Raw genomic sequence first — 19259 nt, 5'->3', positions numbered from 1 at the left:
TTTTCCTTTTGAACCCTAAAAAAGACTGCACGTGTTCAGTGGTGGACCGGCGATGGGTTAAGCTGATTATGATTTTTAGGGTTCCTTACCCGAAGTGTGCCAACCGGACCCTATGACTGCGATCTCATCTAATGGTAAGTGATGATGCAGACGCGAGGTAACTTGGAAGTGGTATGGTAGTTTCATTAAACCCATAGCCCTGAGTTGAGTGGTTTCTACACAGCATCGTAGCGGAACGCTAAATCGTTTGGCGCCCCAGCTTTGTCGTTAGGGCGGTAACTAGCCACAGCCGAAGCCTTCCACCAGACCAGACCAGAGACAATTTAGAAAATATAAATACCCAAATTGCCCCTGCCAGGAATCGAACCCGGGACCTCCCACTTATAAGGCCACGGAGCTAACCACTGCGCCAGGGAGGTCGTCCAAAGATAATGACGTCAGCACTTCTGTTGGCCCATATAAGTAAGCGAATAGATCATAACCTCACTCTGGCGGCGCTGCATCCTTGCGCTGGTTTCCTGCTACAATCTTTATAATAATATTATCTTACTTAATATTATTTTTTGTGTAAAACCAGTTAAAATGTTGCAATTTTTTTCCTTATTTTGTTTAGTGCTCGCTACTCATTCTGCTTCAGGTAAGATATTTTTATACTAACTAAGTTAGTTACTAGGATAGTAATTAAAACTCGGAAGTAAAACCCGAAATGCCGTTATACTGCAAAAATTGGCGATATTTCGTATCGCCAAAAACATGGAGAATTAGAATTTATGTTTTTAAAAAGTTTGCTGCGTAGGATTGTAGGTAGGGGGTTTGAGAAATCCCTAATGGATCAAACTTAAACCGTGGTCCTCGGTAGCTTTCTTCTTTACAATTATCCGTTTTTAACAAATTCGACGATCTAAAACTACTATTTTGCAATTAGTCGCTTTTTAGTAGAAAAAAAACCGGCCAAGTGCGAGTCAGGCTCGCGCAACGAGGGCTCCGTACTACAGTCATATTTTTTCAACATTTTGCACGATAAATCAAAAAGTATGATGCATAAAAATGCCCTTTCATAATATGATACCTCACTTGATACAGTTATCTTACTTCGAAAATTGAAAATACTGTGCATTCTAAAACAGATTTTTAAGCATCATAGTTTTTGAATTATTGTGCAAAATGTCGAAAAAATACCAACCGAACCCTCGTTGCGCGAGCCTGACTCGCACTTGGCCGGTTTTTTTTTAATTCAACTTGTTATATTTAGCGTCCTTCATAACACCATGCAAGGCCGGCGACTCCGTCTGCCTGGCCTCGTCAGCAAAAGCCGCAATCCTCGTGATGGCTCGCGGCATCCCTGAGCTGGGCATCAAAACCCTGGACCCCATGAAGATTCCTCTCATCGAGAGTGACCACGCCGGCCTCAAGCTCGTCTTCAGGGACTCCACGCTAACTGGCATTAAGGATTGCAGCTTAGAGAGTTTAAAGTGAGTATTTTTATTTTTTAGACGCTTTTTAGGGTTCCGTAATCGAAGAATTGAACGCTGTGATAGAAAAATGAAAGATGTGATAAAGAAAAGTCGTGCCAGCCTAGTGGTTAGGATGTCCGCATTCTAATTGGAGGTTGGGGGTTCGATCCCGGGCACCCACGCAACTTTTCGGACCTATGTGCGTTTTAATTAATCTTAATATATAAAGGTGACTGATTGACTGACTGATCTATCAACGCATAGCTCAAACTACTCGACGGATCGGGCTGAAATTTGGCATGCAGATAGCTATTATGGCGTAGGCATCCGCTAAGAAAGGATTTTTGAAAATACAACCCCTAAGGGGGTGAAATAGGGGGTTGAAATTTGTGTAGTCCACGCGGACGAAGTCGCGAGCATAAGGTAGTTAAATATCACTTGGTTTAACGGTGAATCAAAACATCGTCGTGAGGAAACCTGCATGCCTGAGAGTTCTCCATAATGTTCTCAAAGGTGTTTGAAATCTACCAATCCGCACATGGCCAACGTGGTAGACTATGGCCAAAACCCTTCTCACTCTGAGAGGACACCCGTGCTCTGTAGTGAGCCGGCGATGGGTTGATCATGATGATCACTCGAAGAATGCCAACAGGAACCTATTACTAAGCGTCCGCTGTTCGTCCGTTTGTCTGTTAGTCAGTGGTCTGTATCTCTTCAACCGTAATAGGTAGAGAGTTAAAATTTTCACAGAGTGTAGCCGTAAGTAATTTCTATTGCCGCCATAACAATAAAAAAAATCGGTCATGTGCGAGTCAGACATAATAACTGATAACAGTGCGAGTAATAACTTACTATAGAGAGAGAGAGAGTGATAGAAATTCACACTTTCTGAAAATTTCAATACTTTACCAGTACCCGTAGTACAAGATTTTACGTCTCACCCAACGAAATCAAATTCGAGAGTCGAAATACTTCCGCGTTACAGTAAAATGGACCTAAACAGCCTTGAATTGAAGTCAAATATTCAATGCCACTGATTTTAATTTCGCAATGTTTCCGCTTGGAGCGCTGGCTGTAGAAGTGTAGACAAACTTGAGCTTTAAAACAAGGCAGTTAAGATCCAGTTTACTGTAACGCGGAAGTATTTCGACTCTCGAATTTGGTTTGGTTTGGTGAGACGTAAAATCTTGTACTACGGGTACTGTACCTACAGTTCACGTATACCTGAGACATCCCGCTGACAGACAGGCCGACAGATCGACGAAGGGATGGATGGACGGATAGCGGCGGCTTACTAACAGGGTTCCATTGGAACCCTTCGGGTACGGCACCCTAAAAAGGAGTACTTATAGATAACTTTTTTACTTTTTAGGGTTCCGTACCTCAAAAGGAAAAACGAAACCCTTATAGGATCACTTTGTTGTTAATCTGTCTGTCTGTCAAGAAACCTACAGGGTACTTCCCGTTGACCTAGAATCATGAAATTTGGCAGGTAGGTAGGTCTTATAGCAGACATGAGGGGAAAAATCTGAAAATCGTGAATTTGTGGTTAGATCACAAGAAAAAAATTTTTTTTTTAAAATTGTGTTCAGAAGAAGTATTGCTATTTTCGACTTTCAAAGTAAGATTTCTACACCAAGAGGAGTATTATATGAAAGAGCTTTACGTGTACATTCTAAATCAGAATTTTATTAATTTTTAGGCATAATAGTTTTTGATTTATCGTGCAAAATGTCGATAAAATACGATTGTAGTACGGAACCCTCAGTGCGCGAGTCAGACTCGCACTTGGCCGGTTTTTTTGTATAAAAAAGTATAGTTTCAAGGTTTTCACTATAGAAGCTAAAAGGTTCGTAGAATATCTACTAAGTAAGACGTGCATAATATAAAACATTTCCTTTCGAGAACGACTTGATTTTTATCAAGCAAGGACAAATTACGCGAAAAACGTGCAGAATTCCGTTAAAAGGTGGATTTAGACCACACAAGCGAATGCTCGGTTTATCCCCACTCTGTTAAGTTCTCTTTGTATGAACAGAGACCGAGGGTTGATCCAATAAAAGACGCCCTAAGCACGCCCTTAACGACTCCGACGACCGAATAACCGAAGACCGAAATACCGAATCATGACCGAAAATGCACCTTGTATCTTGTAGTGCAATGCAGAAATTCAAGCTCTTTACAGCGTCTTGGCCGGCGAAGACGAGACGTCCAGACTCTCTGGTATATAGTGTGTTATCTATGGTCCAGACTGACCAAGTCCAACCAACTCATCCACCCCAACGTCATCCTATGCCGTTGGTGGTCCAAGCCTCACAGGAGGCACCCTTAGGAGGACGTTACCCCCCTGACTTGTCCAATACGGTATTTGACAACTAGTCAAATCAGTTACTTATTTTACAAACGTCAAAACGCGCACTTAGTATGCGAAATTCGATGAAATAATAGAATGTGATGTCACATCATAATAACGTACGTTTTTAGTTTAATCGATAATTTAAAATGGTTAGTACACTTAAAACTAACAAAGGACGTGGATTTCACGTATTTTGGAAGACCCTCTATTTAATAATCACTGAGAAATAATTTATTTTTGATGTAGTCAAATACCCAATTATTTCTTCAAGCATTAGGGCTCACCCCAAGGCGAAGCTTCGCGCTCGCCACCCCGACCGGTGAAGCTGTAGCAGGTAGCTGCCAGTATTGCCTACACAGCATACTCAATCCGCTAAAAAGTTGACCTACCTCTGTTTACCCAAAAAACCGGCCAAGTGCGAGTCAGGCTCGCGCAATTCCGTACTACAGTCGTATTTTTTCGTCATTTGCACGATAATTCAATAATTATGATGCATAAAAATAAATAAAAATCTGTTTTAGAATGGACAGGTAAAGCCCTTTCATATGATACCCCTCTTGGTATAGAAATCTTACTTTGAAAGTCGAAAATAGCAATATTTGTCCATGAACACATTTTAATTTTTTTTGTGTGATGTTACCACAAATTTACGGTTTTCAGATTTTTCCCCTAATGTCTGCTATAAGACCTACCTACCTGCCATATTTCATGATTCTGGGTGAACGGGAAGTACCCTGTAGGTTTCTTAACAGACAGACAGACAGACAACAAAGTGATCCTATAAGGGTTCCGTTTTTCCTTTTGAGGTACGGAACCCTAAAATCTGATAGAATAGGGACAGAGCGAGCATTCACTCGTTTGGTGTAAATCCACCTTTACAGTGAGATGAAATGTATTTATTTCATATAGGACAGCATGTGCCCATAAGATATATGTCAAGACTACCGAAGGGGTCACGACCCTCTGCAATGAGGAATACGGCGCAGCAAGAATAGTAGGCGAGCCCAAGAGGCTAAATAGTGATTTACTCGAGCGTCGTGGGGACCTATTGGTTTGTGATGATTAGGTGGTAAAAAGAAAAAAAAGTTATATGATGTAACCGCTATCACTGGTGGGGAAAGTACTACAGTCGTATTTTTTCGACATTTTGCACGATAATTCAAAAATTATGATGCATAAAAATAAATAAAAAACTGTTTTAGAATGTACAGGTTAAGACCTTTCATATGATACCCCACTTGATATAGTTATCTTACTTCGAAAATTTAAAATACTAATTATTAATTAGTTCATGACCACAATTTTTTTTTGTGTGATATAACCCCTGAATTTTTAGATTTTTCCCCTTAGGTCTGCTATAAGAAGTGGCGTGCAGGTCATAGAGGCATAAATGCACTGCTTACCCCAGTTGTATAGCTCAATGCAAATTTTACATTATGACCTGCCAGTAAAGGTTCCTTCCTAAATAATGCCTACCCTGGCTTCAAACCCTGTGCACGCCACTGGCTATAAGACCTACCTGTAGCATATAAATTTGGCAGGTAGGTAGTACCTACCTGCCAAATTTATATGCTTATATATTTTTTTCTATTTCTATTTTTATTTAGCACTAACCATGGTGAGAGAGTGGTGATAGCCTAGTGGTTAAGACATCGGCCTCCTTTCGAAGGGTCGGGGGTTCGGCACGAACCATGCATTCAAATCTGTTCAGGAATGTAGAGGTTATGGTGGAATAAACTCACATAAATACATACATAGATATAATAATAAAAATACATATACCTACAATCTACATATTGTAATAATCAGTCATAATTATAAGTATAATGTACAGCTATATATTATCCATTTAAGTACTTATATTATAAATAATATAAGTACTATAAGAAAATATATATTGGTCATTAAAATGACCAATATATATGAGAAAATATATATTGATCATTAAAATGACCAATATATATTTTCATTATGCATACATATTATATGTTTATATTATATTAGAGTGTATGTTTATGTATACCTATGTATGTATAGTTTAGTTTCAGTTCTATAAGAAGTATGGGTTGCCTGGAAGAGATCACTGTATTGATAAGATCGCACTTTGTTTTTAAGTATATCCTGTGGTTTTTATTCTTTGTTATAGTAGATAAGCAATTAAAATTTGTTTAAATACATAAATAAATAAATACATATCTACATGAACCCTGAAAACATTGTACCTTCCTGCTTTTTTTGGGTAGTCGTGTCACGTGTGCTGTGAATTAGTAGCTCTACACGCGTTGAAGTCTTTGATATGTATTGTAAAGTAATTAAGGAGATTAAAAAAATATTAATTATGTACACAGGACGTAATTAATTATAATAATTTTTTTTAGGTAGGTACTTTGAATACGGAAATTAAGTTAGTAATTTAAATTATTAAATTATTATATTACCACGAAATATTGCAATATTTTATACGTATAAAAATAGCTTTTATAATTTTTTGTTATTAATATTAATATATTAACATTAAATTCAGTAAAAAAATTCACAAGTCAGAAAAAATTTCATACTTTAATTTTTTTTAATTCTAGTTTACTTTATTTTATAAAGGGATAGACAATTATGTTTAAATCTAAATTAAAAGTAAAATAAAACAACATTAAAATAATACTTTGAATTATTATACCTAAATTAGAGCCCGCGCAGACAGAAACACGCTCAGCGTTCAGCGTTCAACTCGCGTTCGTTCAGACTTCTAGCAGTTCTTATCGAATACATAAATCAAGTCAAATACTTAATTTATTCAAAATAGGTAACATTATACACTTGTAATTTATTGTTGGATTTATAAGATAATAATGTAATGGATATAATTATTATTACGTAAACTTAAAACTAAAGCTACGAGGATTCCAAACACGCCCTGTCTGAGAAGAAAATAACTTAATAAGTAAGTACATCAAAGTAATTAAAATATTTTAACGACTCGTTTTATCCCGGCACGGCTATTAACAGTAATCATACTTATCACAATAATAATAAGTACCTACAGGCATATAATAGTTTTAGCGTGTGGCATTTAACGAACATTTCCCTTTTGCTGAACGAAATTATCCATCGTCAGACAGGGTTGGCATTGTTTTAAACAAAATATGTTTAAAATATGAGTTTTAAACGTTTGTTTTAATTGTTTAAAACATTTTAAACTCCTCAACCTAGAGTTAAGAACTGACGGTGAACATCGTCATCATCATCATCAACCAATAGACGTCCACTACTGGACATAGGTCTCTTGCAGGGACTTCCACACGGTCTTGCCACTTGCGCCGCCTGGATCTAGCGGCTCCCTGCGACTCGTCTGATGTCCGTCCACCTAGTAGGGGGTCTTCCAACGTTGCGTCTTCCGGTGCGAGGTCGCCATTCCAGCACCTTGGGACCCCAACGTCTATCGGTTGTACGAACTATGTGCCTTGCCCATTGCCACTTCAGCTTCGCAACCCGTTAAGCTATGTCGGTTACCCTAGTTCTCCTACGGATCTCCTCATTTCTGGTTTGATCACGTAGAGAAACTCCGCACATAGCTCTCTCCATCGCCCGCTGAGTGACTCTGAGCTTTCTGATGAGGCCCATAGCTGTTAGCGACCATGTCTCGGATCCATATGTCATCACTGGCAACACGCACTCACACGCATACGGACGGTGAAAATGGTGAAATAATTAAGGTGCCAACTGCCAAGCATAGACTTTATTATTGAACTCCAAGTTCCAACTCCTCAACCCTGACGCTGCAGGAGTTACCCTAAATCCCGGGGAAGGACATAGGCTACTTTTTATAGCGGCAAATTAAAGAGTTCCCACGGGTTTTTAAAAAACTTAAATCCACGCAGACGAAGTCGCAGGCATCATCTAGTCTAAAATACTTACACAGTTTTAGCGAATCGTGCGAAGCAATTGCCTGACGATGCTAAGTATAATGTCTGAAGTCTGCCGCGCCCCAACTCGTCCAATATAAACAAGTAACAACCAATGAATGCACTTTGTTCTCTATAATTATCATAAATAGAAAACAAACATAATACTGCATGACAAAGTTAAATATGAGCTGAGCTACCTATATATTGACAAATATAGGGGATATACCACTTACCAGCAAATAGGTTCTTTGACCTTGCTCCGTGTTGTACCTACTTAAAAGTGTAATTAAATAACTTGTACCTAAATACATTAGCATCATCAAGTTTTACTAAGATGTAGTGTAACTAATTGAATTTTATAATTTTTATGGTGTTTTACCTACACTTCAAGGAATTTTTTAAATACATGTCAAAAATAGCGAACCGGCAGGCAGGTTTCGAACCCGCGTCTCCTACTGGGATGGCGGCTGACGCTCTTGCTTGCTGGCTGCTGCCAGTGACGAAAGTGATATATATATATATATATGTATGTTCACTCAGTACTGAAGCGACTGTTAATGCCATCTAGTAGCGACACTTTGCAGCTATCGAAACTACTTTCAAAGGCCCATATTACAATGCAGCTCTTTGAACGAGAAATGACATAATTTGCTTTTTTACTATATTTTATAATTTTATAGTGCTTTGTTTGTAAAGTGTCGTCACAAGTGTCGGGCATGATCCCTGGAGACGCGGGTTTTAGTCCTACCGGTCCGCAATTTTTGATATGTATTTAAAATGCCTGAGAAGGCATGCACGTTTCCTCGCGTTTGATAAAAAGTTGGTGATTTGACTAACCACAATTTCGGGTGACAGATACGACGCAGTGAAGCAGAAGCAGGTGGTGACGCTGAAGTGCAGCGTGGTGCTGCGGGGGCAGTACAAACTGGACGGCAAGCTGCTCATCCTGCCCGTGCAGGGCGACGGGCCCTTCTCTATCGACATACGTGAGCAGTTACATAATATAATCTATTCATTTTTAAAATTGATTAGAATCTTTAAAAAAACCGGCCAAGTGCGTGGCGGGCCACGCGCAGTGTAGGGTTCCGTAGTCACAATCCTCGAAAAATTGATATATAACTCCTTAACCTGTGAACCCTACTTAGCCATGATAGTTTTCCTTTAAAATTGATTATATATACTATTGCTGTGAATTTTTTCACGTTCCTATATTATATTCACATAAAAAACAATTAATACAAAATATTGTTGAGCGGTTTATACAAATATTGACTACTAAACAATGGTAATTGTCGTGTTATTCATCGTTACGTCGTGCTATCGCTATCTCACACGCGGTTACACAATACACAGTACTTTAGTCTAGCTTTTTAAATCAGTCTACGGTCGCGGACTATAGAAATAATGTACTAAGTCACAACAGCTATCATGTTATTATTTTGGCAGGTGACGTGAAAATCAAAGCGACCCTGGACTTGGCAACGGTGACTGGCAAAGATGGGCTCCCGCACTGGCACATCAGCAAGTGGCGGTACACCTTCAAGGTCCTTACTGGCGCCAAGTTCGACTTCCAGAACCTTTTCAACGGGAACCAAGCCCTTGGTAGGTGTTTTTGTTTTTAATATTTTGTCATAGAACCGCCTACAGAATTACACACTTAAAATTACGTAAAATGTTTTTGAGTTTTATAGGTCTCGTGTTACTCAATTTACTGGCAGTCACAACGAGCATTAACATTTAAGTCGTACATTAAAAATAACCTATTGTTTTAAGTATTGTTTGTTTCATCATCGCCATTATCAACCGATAGTCTCTTGTAGGGACTTCCACACGTCGCAGTCTTGCTCCGCCTGAATCCAGCAGCTTCCTGCAACTCTTTAACTCGTCTGTCCCCATAGTGCGGAGTCTTCCAACGCTGTATTTTCCGATACGGTCGCCATTCTAGCACCTTGGGAACCCAAAGTCTATCTAGATAAGATTTTCGAACTATGTGCCCTGCCCATTGCCACACACCAGAATTGTAGCATGCAGGTTTCCTCACAACGTTATCACCGTTAAAGTAAGGCACATAACTCCGAAAAGTCAGAGGTCAGAGGTGCGTGTCTGGGATCGAACCCCAGACCCCTCCCCGAAGGCTGACGTCTTAACTATTAGGTTAAATTCCCTTCCAATTTCATTGTTATAACTTACCACTCACTAACTACTTAATAGTTACTTATTTCATGTTAATTCAGGTCAGCCAGTCCTGGATTTCGCAAATGCTGAGTGGAAGGACGTGATGGAGGAGGTGGCGCCGCCGGTGGCTAAGGCTATAGTGTCCGACATGGTCGACGCGATCGAAGCCTTGTACGTCGCCGTGCCTACTACTGAACTTGTTGCAGCTTAAAATTACATTCGTAACTAGTTGATTGCTTGTAAAGTGACTGTCTTTATGAGAATAAACGTCTTTAAACCTAAACCTACCTACTACCCGTTATTTACATTTTATTGAATGTTCTGTGGACGGTGGCTATCGCCAGAAGGCTCAAAAAGGCTAGAACTCACAGTCTTAAAACCAGTTGAAAAAAAACCTTTAAAAAGTTGCATTTAGAGCCGTACAATTAAAAAAAATTACAATTTGACTTGAATTTGACACCATCTGTCAATATTTTGACATAATAATAATTTTCCGTATGTAAAAAGTACTCTGTGATGATAATGATCGATTAATTTCATAATCATAAGATTTTGATTTGTTTTGGTTTTACCAGATTTTCTACATAATTTGAAATGCTTTGCCCCGAAGTTTGGAATTTTCCACCGCCAAAAGTAGTGACCTCTCATCAAAAAAGTTTAACGTTTGACGCTGTGTCACAAGTTGTAGAACTAAACAATTTTTATAAAAGTGCGATCATAACCTGCCCAGACGAGTTGCATACGCCGCAAATCATCGAAGAAGCTGTATTAGAGGACAGTGATTACTATAAAGTTAAAAATTGCCCCTTAACAGAATTCCTAGATCCAGTTTTCATTCACAATTTCGTTAAGGCAGGAAGGTTATATTGTTTAACAACAAATACAAACTGTATGATACAAAACTGTGCCGCTGTAACTCCAGACGGGATTTTAACACTTCACATTCTGGAAAATATCTACCAAACCCTAGGTTTAGAGGGATCGAAACGTCCGCACAAGTTTTTTGAAATAAAAATCTGTTTGAACAACTTAAAAAACATTGATAGATTAAAAAGAGCATTAAAAAAGTTAAAACCCTTTGATTTTAACATATCTTGGGTGCCAGATGCAGAAAATGTATGCCCATCATCAATAGCAAAATACTTTTTTGATAAAAGTTATAAAGTTTCCACTCACAGCTTGATAGTTCAAAAAGTGACACCCACTATTAAGGAAGTACCTGCGTTAGAAGGTTCAGATATTTATGAAATTGTGGAATGGATCGGTATGTTGGCCCACAATGCTGATATATCACCTACAGAGAGTTATATAAGCTCATACAGTGAACCTGAATGCTCTAATCCTATTAAAACATCAAGAATATCGCTTCTTGTAGTAAAAGGATTCTTAACACCTAACATTTTAGTCAATACTTGTAAACTGTTAGCTGATTATGTTAAATCCAGAGAGTTAGAACCCTACTGGGCGTCTATAAGCATTCAGAGTGTGGAGGACAGTCTGTGGCAGTGGAAAGTCAGTAGCCCCAGGATGTTTCAGTCACAAAATGCTTCTTGTAATATATTTTTTACCCCTGACACACATTTGTTATACTCAGTGGGACAATTAAAATATTCGTAGCTAAATGTATTGTTTAATTTCTATATTGTACTAGCAGACCAGTCATACCTAGCTTTGTTCAGGTGTAATTGTAAAATGTAGGTAATGTATCTTCATATCCTGTATCACCATCAATATGTTTAGTAGAGTGCATAATATTCGGATTATTAGAATAGAATAGAATATATTTTTATTCAAGTAAACTTTTAAAAGTGCTTTTGAATCGTCAACTACCTAGTCTAATTTACCATGGGTTCGGAATGCCGTTCCTACTGAGAATAACCAGCAAGAAACTCGGCTGTTGCTATTTTCAAGTGATATTTAGTCACTTGTATGAATGGACAGACTTACCTACATCATCGTTTCATCACTGGCTTACTACTGAGCACAGGTCTCCACTTTAGGCAATAGTCTGACCCAGTGCGGATTGGCAGACTTCACATTGAACTATCAGGCATGTAGCTTTCCTCTCAATGTTTTAAGTTAGAACACGCAAACAAGTAGAGGTGCCCAGAATTGAACCCCAACCTCTTGAATAGGAGGATGTCTTAGCTACTAGATAAAATAAAATAAAAACTTAATATTTTATAAAGTGTTTATTGAAAAAAACCAGTAGCCAATATGATATTTTACAATACCACTCTGCCCTGAACCAAGTACTTACAATATAAAAAACAAGATAACATAATTTTCTCTTTGAAAAGTTGAAAAAAAAAACACTAGGAATGCTAAACATAGGCACTTGAAGAAAATGGCGATTTAGAAAGTATAATTTGTGTTTAAAGTTTTAAACTTTTATAATATCTTTTTAAATCTTTATTACTATAAATACACTGACTAACAGTATATGTATTAAAGATGGCTGCAACCCTTGAAAAAACCAAACTACATAATATCCAGCTGGTTTGTATGTTTTTCACAAATTTATTATGATTTTACACACTGTGGCTAATTCTATTGTACAGAAACTCTAAATTGACAGATCTAAATCTCATGCTATTTTTTTCCGTAGGGAGTACTATGAAAGGGTCAGCATTATAATTAGACCTGCCATTTTGGTTTAGAGATGGTGTCCAACAGAATTAACGCTAATGGGGCCGATTCTCTAGTACACAATCTCTAAACTAAACTAAATTAACAGGTCTAAGTCTAGTGCTTTCCTTTTCCGCAAGCAACATTATGAAAGGGATAGCAATAGATTTAGACGTGATATTTTAGTTTAGTTTAGAGATTGTGTACAAAGGAATTAGCCACAATATACTATTAAAATACTTATGGATATTATAAAAAGGAGATATTCATTGAACGCTTTGAGAGGTTATACCTATAATGCCATTGCCTATAGATGGAAAATACACCCAATATAAATCATACATGATACAATGTCTAAAGCTATAATATTATGCTTGTGAATTGTGATATCTATAAGCTATCTCTTTTACATAGGTACAAGTAATTTATTAAAAAGGGACAGCTAACACACCAATCGTTCAACAGTAACATAATGTATAACAGAAATAAATACTTTTCTAGAGCAAGATGTAGTATACTTTGATTCTATAATTTATTACGATTAATTTTTAGGGTTCCGTACCTCAAAAGGAAAAACGGAACCCTTATAGGATCACTTTGCTGTCTGTCTGTTGGTCTATCAAGAAACCTACGAGGTACTTCCCGTTGACCTAGAATCATTTGCAGGATAATTCAAAAACTATGATACATAAAAATAAATAAAAATCTGTTTTAGAATGCACAGGTGAAGACCTTTCATATGATACCCCACTTGATATAGTTATCTTACTTATAAAATTGAAAATACTAATTATTAGTTAATGACCAGAATTTAATTTATTTGTGTGATGCAAGCCTAAATTCACGGTTTTTAGATTTCTCCCCAAATGTCAGCTATAAGTCAGTCAGTCCCCTGTAGTTTTCTTGACAGACAGACAACAAAGTGATCCTATAAGGGTTCCGTTTTTCCTTTTGAGGTACGGAACCCTAAAAAAAAGCACTAAATTTGAATTTGTCATTTTAGTTTAGAGGTTGTGTACAAAAAAAGCAACTTTTTCTTAATAGTAATTATTAATGAACCTCTCAGTTACAAGTTACTGTTGAACATAGAGATAGCAAACATCGGGGCCAACATTGGCAATTTAAGACTTAGCCAGCCCAATGACTCCACAAGCGATGCGAGCTCCAGCGTTGCCTGTGGTCTTGCTGAGCTCATGGCCTCCGATGCCAAGGTCATCAGGGTCTCCGTGGACGACCAATGTACGTCCGATGATGCTGTTGGGCCCACAGAGCGATATCTGGGAGTCCTGGATGCATACCTGAAATTGGAGAAGTGTGTTTCTTTTATACATTTAGATGTAGCACATGTGTTCGCACATATAACATGGGTAGTTTTGTTGGTTTGTCCTTAACACTGCAACTTTTGCTACTTTTGTTACTTTTTAATCAGAGTTTTCACAAAATTTTCAAAAACGTAAATCCACTCGCGGGAAGTCGTGGGTATCAGAAGTATAAATGAAAATCATTGTCATCCAATCGAGTCGAAATTTTGAACAGTTGTGGTTGGCACTTGCGTTGTTTCTGGCAAAGTGCTGTTAACGTAGGCGCGCGAGTTGCAAAGCCGCCCATGTTGGGCTACGCAATCATGCGATCTTATCAGTTTGTATTAACGGACAAAGTTCAGAAGCTATTAATTTGCAGTTGAACAATTTCTGTTTTTAAACAACTTGCGGATTTAGGATCAAGTGGGGCTCCGTGATCCTACTTCAGGAGGTTGAAGTGATCCCTGCATTTAGCAAATACGGCATACCTTAGTGACTCCATTATCACTGCTAGCCTCAATGTTGCCTAGATCACCGACGTGACGGATGGCCGCATCAGGGGCACCGTGATCCTGCTTCTGGGGGTTGAAGTGCGCCCCTGCAGAAGTACAGCCGTTTGTGTTGTCGCCAAATTCGTGCACGTGGAAGCCATGTTTGCCCTGTAAAATTAAAAAAAACATTGTTATACATTGTAGCTAATTCTTTTGTACACAATCTCTAAATTCTAATTATACCTTACTCATATATTATTAATGGAATAATGTCCATAATATGATAACTGACGATGTCGTAATACAATACCTATATGATTTTGTCAGTCTCAACGACAGTGACAATGCTCTACAAATCTGCTATCTCCTTTTCGAAAGATCGATCTACATTACTTACTGCCGTGTACTGTACATTATATTATATTCTTTCTTTTTCCTACAGTTACCTGTTAGTAAAATTTGTTTAATAACTATATCAAAATTTTCAGTCTCAATCTTATCTATTATACTAAATAGATAATCACAATACAGCATAGATAGTTACTATGTACAAGTAGGTAAACAAGTGATACTTACTGTGTGTAGTATTAAGTATGTAAATTGATAAGCTTAGTAACAATACATAAATTATAAAATAAAATCAAGTCATTATAATACAAGGTCATACAAGTAATGTTAGCAAGGTAAACTGTTTTGTCATTGTTTTTATCGTTTTTATTTATTTTCTACTAGGAAAATTCATACTAATACATAATATAATAAATGTGAAAGTGTGTCTGTCTGTTTCCTTCTGCTTAACCAATTTTAAAGGAATTTTGTACAGAGATAGCTTTCATCCCGGACACATAATTATATCCCAAATATCTACTATTTATCCCAAAAGAAACCGGTCAAGTGCAAGGCAGACTCGCGAATTGAGGGTTCCGTACTACAATCGTATTTTATCGACATTTTGCATGATAAATCAAAAACTATTATGCCTAAAAATAAATAAAAATCTGTTTTAGAATGTACAAGTAAAGCCCTTTCATATGATACCCCATTTGGTATAGTAATATTACTTCGTAGTTGAAAATAGCAATATTTGTTCATGACCACAATTTAATTTTATTTGTGTGATGTAACCACAAATTCACGGTTTTCAGATTTTTCCCCGAATGTCTGCTTATAAGACCTACCTACCTGCCAAATTTCATGATTGTAGATCAACGGGAAGTACCCTGTAGGTTTCTAGACAGACCGACCGACCGACAGACAGAAAACAAAGTGATCCTATAAGGGTTACGTTTTTCCTTTTGAGGTACGGAACCCAAACAAAGAATTCTCAAGAGGATTTTAAAAATCTAAATCCACACTGATGAAGTTGCAGGCATCACCTAGTAATGTAATAATCTGTACTAAGTTGATGGAACTAAATTAACAAGTCTAAAACAGTGATGTATTTTTTTTAGATTTACTTATGGCTATTTACATTAATACATTAAAAATATTACTTATTCTAAACATATTATGTACTTCCAAAATGTAGCAGCTATTTAAAACATTATATTTCATTATATTCCGAATATTTCTCTAGAGACAATCTTTTTTTGCAGCCTTTTTATGTTCTTGTTCACAATATGAACAGTCACATGCATAAACTAGTACTTAATCAATAACTTCAATATTAATATTTCAAACATTTTCTGACCTTTGTGAGACCTTTGACCTCCCCTGACAGGACCACTGGAGACTTATCATCCTGAAAATTAAAAAGTACCAACTTAAATAGCCCATTTAAAATAGGTTATTTCCAAGCTTAGGCATAGGCATCTTAGGCTGCCTCATCACTTGCCACCAGGTCTGATTGCAGCCAAGCACTGATCTATAATATTTTAAAAACAAAGTTGGTAATGATACTAAATGATTTTAGGCTTATTTCCATACTAAAATAAAAAAGAATATCTGGCTGTTTGTTGCGGGCTCTTCTCAGACCTGGGCGCGTTTGGAATCCTCGTAGCTTTAATTTTGTTAAATTTAAAACAACTTAATTATTAGGGGGGTTGGGGAAGGGAGGGGGGAGGTTAATTTTAAGTTTACATATTGATTGTTTCTAACAGATAAATTCGATGGAGACTTATTTTAATTAAATATGAAGTTGCAGAATAATTCATTCAATATCTCTTACAACAAAAGGTTATCTTAGGGCATAGTTTTTATATTTATATTGTATCCATGCTAACAGTTTGTTTGTTACTTATAGAGTAAAGCACCTTCTATAAATTGCAGACTCAGTACTGACTTAATTTAAAGTTAATAAACCTTCTAGAAAGAACAACACTTGTTATGAATACTTACTACGATAAGAATATCTAAACAAACAGGTATGAGGTAAGCTTGGATGAATATGGAAAGCAACTTATACCTACTGTATTATGTCACGAATCCTTCACAAGGTCAAGATAATCAAGAACATTTAAAAAAAAATACCTTCTGGTCGAAAAACACCGTGCCGCTTACGTCGCCGTTCAATACGCAGACCGCCCGAGCCGGCATTATGCAATGATTTTACTTTTACAAACAAGATGCAAAGACCAATGAGGTTCGAAGCGGAGGTTAGCTAACTGCGGCTGAGGCTTCAGAAATGAGAAATAGCAAATATTATAAATAATTACACTGCACTTTTTGATTTTTCAAGTAAAACAACCAATAAAATAATTTAATAGATGCGTCAAAGAGTTTGTAACCACGTGAATGACGTGAATCACACCACAGATCCAGGCACCATCAAACCGGCCACGCACATCTCCGGATTATTGATCTGTGGAGTCCAAAGAGTCTAATAATATCGTAGACTGAATAAAAAAGCTAGACTAAAGTACTGTGTAACGGCGACTGAGATAGCGATAGCCCAACGTAACGATGAATAACACGACAATTACCATTGTTTAGTAGTCAATATTTGTATTAACCGGTCAACAACATTTGTATTAAACGGTTTTTATGTGAAAACAAGTAAATAACTAATGAGAAACACAATGATGCTACGAATTCTCAAAGTTTGCTTTGCAACTAAAGTTGTGATCCTTGAAAAAATCGGTTACACGATAAGGGACAAAAATAGGTTAGCTGCGTCTCTGTTTATCACATTAGTAACTTTATCTGTGCTCTCTTTTTAGTGTGAATGAGAAAGCAAACGTTCCTTTATCTTTAGATTTTAGTACTTTTTACATACGGAAATTTCACACCCACAGCTAGTGATTATATTCTCTTTGCCCACAGCACACCTCGTCCAGCGTAGTTGTGTCAGTATGCCGATTTCAGAGGCGTAAAGTTAAGCGCCGTATTCACCTATCTTGCTGTACGTCCTGCCAAGGCCATGCACGAATCACGATGCACGATGCAAAAAGACCGTGAATAGGCTTGCTGTACAGCGATAATTATTATTAATTGTTTGCTGGATGTGCTGGATGAATTTTGCATCCATAGAGCGCCCTCACCACCGCCCGCGTCGTGCAGATAGACAGTGAATAGCGTGGACGTACAGCAGAGTCGTCCTGCATCGTGCATGCTTGATCGTGAATAGACTTGCTGTACAGCAGATTTGACATTTGGAGCCAACTGACAGTTGACGTGCAATGTTTGACACGCTATTATGTGACAGTGAAATTACATATAAAACAAGGCCCCTACCGCGGTTGTTTGACAGCTACAATGTCACGATCGCAATCATCTCTGATTGGTTAATGCTCGCTTACTATTGGCCACAATGCATTGTTGCTACAAGAATCGCACAAATTCAGCCAATCAGAACAATTGAGATTGTAATAATGATTGATGCAGGTTTTAGACAATCGCCCTACAATTCCTTGATTGTCACATCCTATCTTGGGGCCCACCCAGGGTCATCAATCTTAGAACAAATAGCATGGTACTTCAATTCATTTAGTACCAAAAGGCAATAGCAGACCGCGCTACTGTGACTGGACATATTCGATATATTATTCTGTGGTCAAGGCATCCCATGTTTAATTTTTCTACCAAATTGGTAGTTTAGTTAACATTAACATATTTGTATTTTAAAGAAAAAAATATTCTCTAACCATTAATTTCTATTTACCAATATTTTATTTGGTTCTACGTTTGGTATGTATCATTGATTTAATAAATATTCTTCAAAATAAAATTGTCAGACAATTTTTTGCTATTGATATGGTAGAAATTGGGCAAACAACCTGGTCTGTGCTGGCGGTCGTAATGTTTTCTGATTTTGCTATTTTCAATACCTTCTGTAACTATTTAAAGCCAGTTTTTAGTGATTTCACGCTACGTTTAGCAAACCAGTGAACCTAACCCACGCTAAGTAAGCTGTCAGAGATTCTAGTGTTTTGAGACCAAAGAAATTTTAAGTTTTCCATACCCATGTTTGAAACAGAGACTTCCAGTGTTTTGAGACAGGACTCCAGTGTTTTGAGACAGAACTCCAGTGTTTATTTACGAGACAGGACTCCAGTATAGTTGTAGTTAGGTACTAGTTAAGTTTAGTGAACATTTCTTACAAGAGGGGCTGTATTCCAGGCTGTTCAGGTTCACTGCAGGTTTGTAAATGCCATTGTAATACCGTCATATCTACTTTAATCCTTGAATGCAATTTTTATTAAATTCCTTGAACTTGATGACAATATGGTTCACGCATAGGTTTTTCTTTAAGTATTGGGCGTTCCGATCCAGTGATAGATTCTCTTGACGATTCGAAAGCACCTATTTACAAGTTTATTTGAATAAAGAAGTAGGTATTTCATTAGTTTTTCTAGACCAAATTCCTATCATGATCAACCCATCGCTGGCTCACTACAGAGCACGGGTCACTTCTTAGAGTGAGAAGGGGTTTAGCCATAGTCTACCTCACTGGCCATGTGCGGATTGGTAGACTTCACACCCTTTGATAACATTATGGAGAACTTTCAGGCATG

General features: G+C 37.5%; 4 protein-coding genes across 4 annotated transcripts in view; 3 read left to right on the top strand and 1 right to left on the bottom strand.

Annotated features, from left to right (window-relative positions):
- Window positions 1-478: 478 nt before the first annotated feature.
- LOC117986713 (circadian clock-controlled protein daywake-like) lies at window positions 479-10170 on the top strand. The gene is made up of 5 exons (XM_034973586.2): window positions 479-637; window positions 1253-1472; window positions 8568-8698; window positions 9159-9314; window positions 9947-10170. Exons 1-5 carry the CDS (start codon window positions 583-585, stop codon window positions 10096-10098), a joined length of 714 nt encoding a protein of 237 aa, XP_034829477.1. The 5' UTR covers window positions 479-582; the 3' UTR covers window positions 10099-10170.
- Window positions 10171-10407: 237 nt separating this feature from the next.
- Window positions 10408-11509, top strand: LOC117986317 (ribonuclease P protein subunit p40-like). Its single transcript, XM_034973147.2, has one exon. It carries the CDS (start codon window positions 10482-10484, stop codon window positions 11502-11504), a length of 1023 nt encoding a protein of 340 aa, XP_034829038.1. The 5' UTR covers window positions 10408-10481; the 3' UTR covers window positions 11505-11509.
- Window positions 11510-12060: 551 nt separating this feature from the next.
- Window positions 12061-17043, bottom strand: Sod1 (Superoxide dismutase 1). Its single transcript, XM_034973150.2, has 4 exons — window positions 16777-17043; window positions 15998-16048; window positions 14305-14475; window positions 12061-13813 (listed from the first exon to the last, which is right to left on the bottom strand). The coding sequence occupies exons 1-4, from the start codon at window positions 16840-16842 to the stop codon at window positions 13637-13639; spliced, it is 465 nt and encodes a 154-aa protein (XP_034829041.1). The 5' UTR covers window positions 16843-17043; the 3' UTR covers window positions 12061-13636.
- LOC117986712 (pre-mRNA-splicing factor CWC22 homolog) overlaps window positions 14972-19259 on the top strand; it is a 229959-nt gene continuing 225671 nt past the window's right edge. Inside the window, exon 1 of the mRNA XM_069501780.1 lies at window positions 14972-14990. The gene's annotated coding sequence lies outside the window, so the exon portion shown is untranslated. The remainder of the gene's footprint in view (window positions 14991-19259) is intronic.

The sequence above is a fragment of the Maniola hyperantus genome, chromosome 11 (genome assembly GCF_902806685.2).
Source record: "Maniola hyperantus chromosome 11, iAphHyp1.2, whole genome shotgun sequence".
Taxonomy (NCBI): Eukaryota; Metazoa; Arthropoda; class Insecta; order Lepidoptera; family Nymphalidae; genus Maniola; species Maniola hyperantus.
The sequence above is the reverse complement of the archived record's forward strand: the minus strand, read 5'-3'. Positions and strand labels throughout refer to the sequence as shown.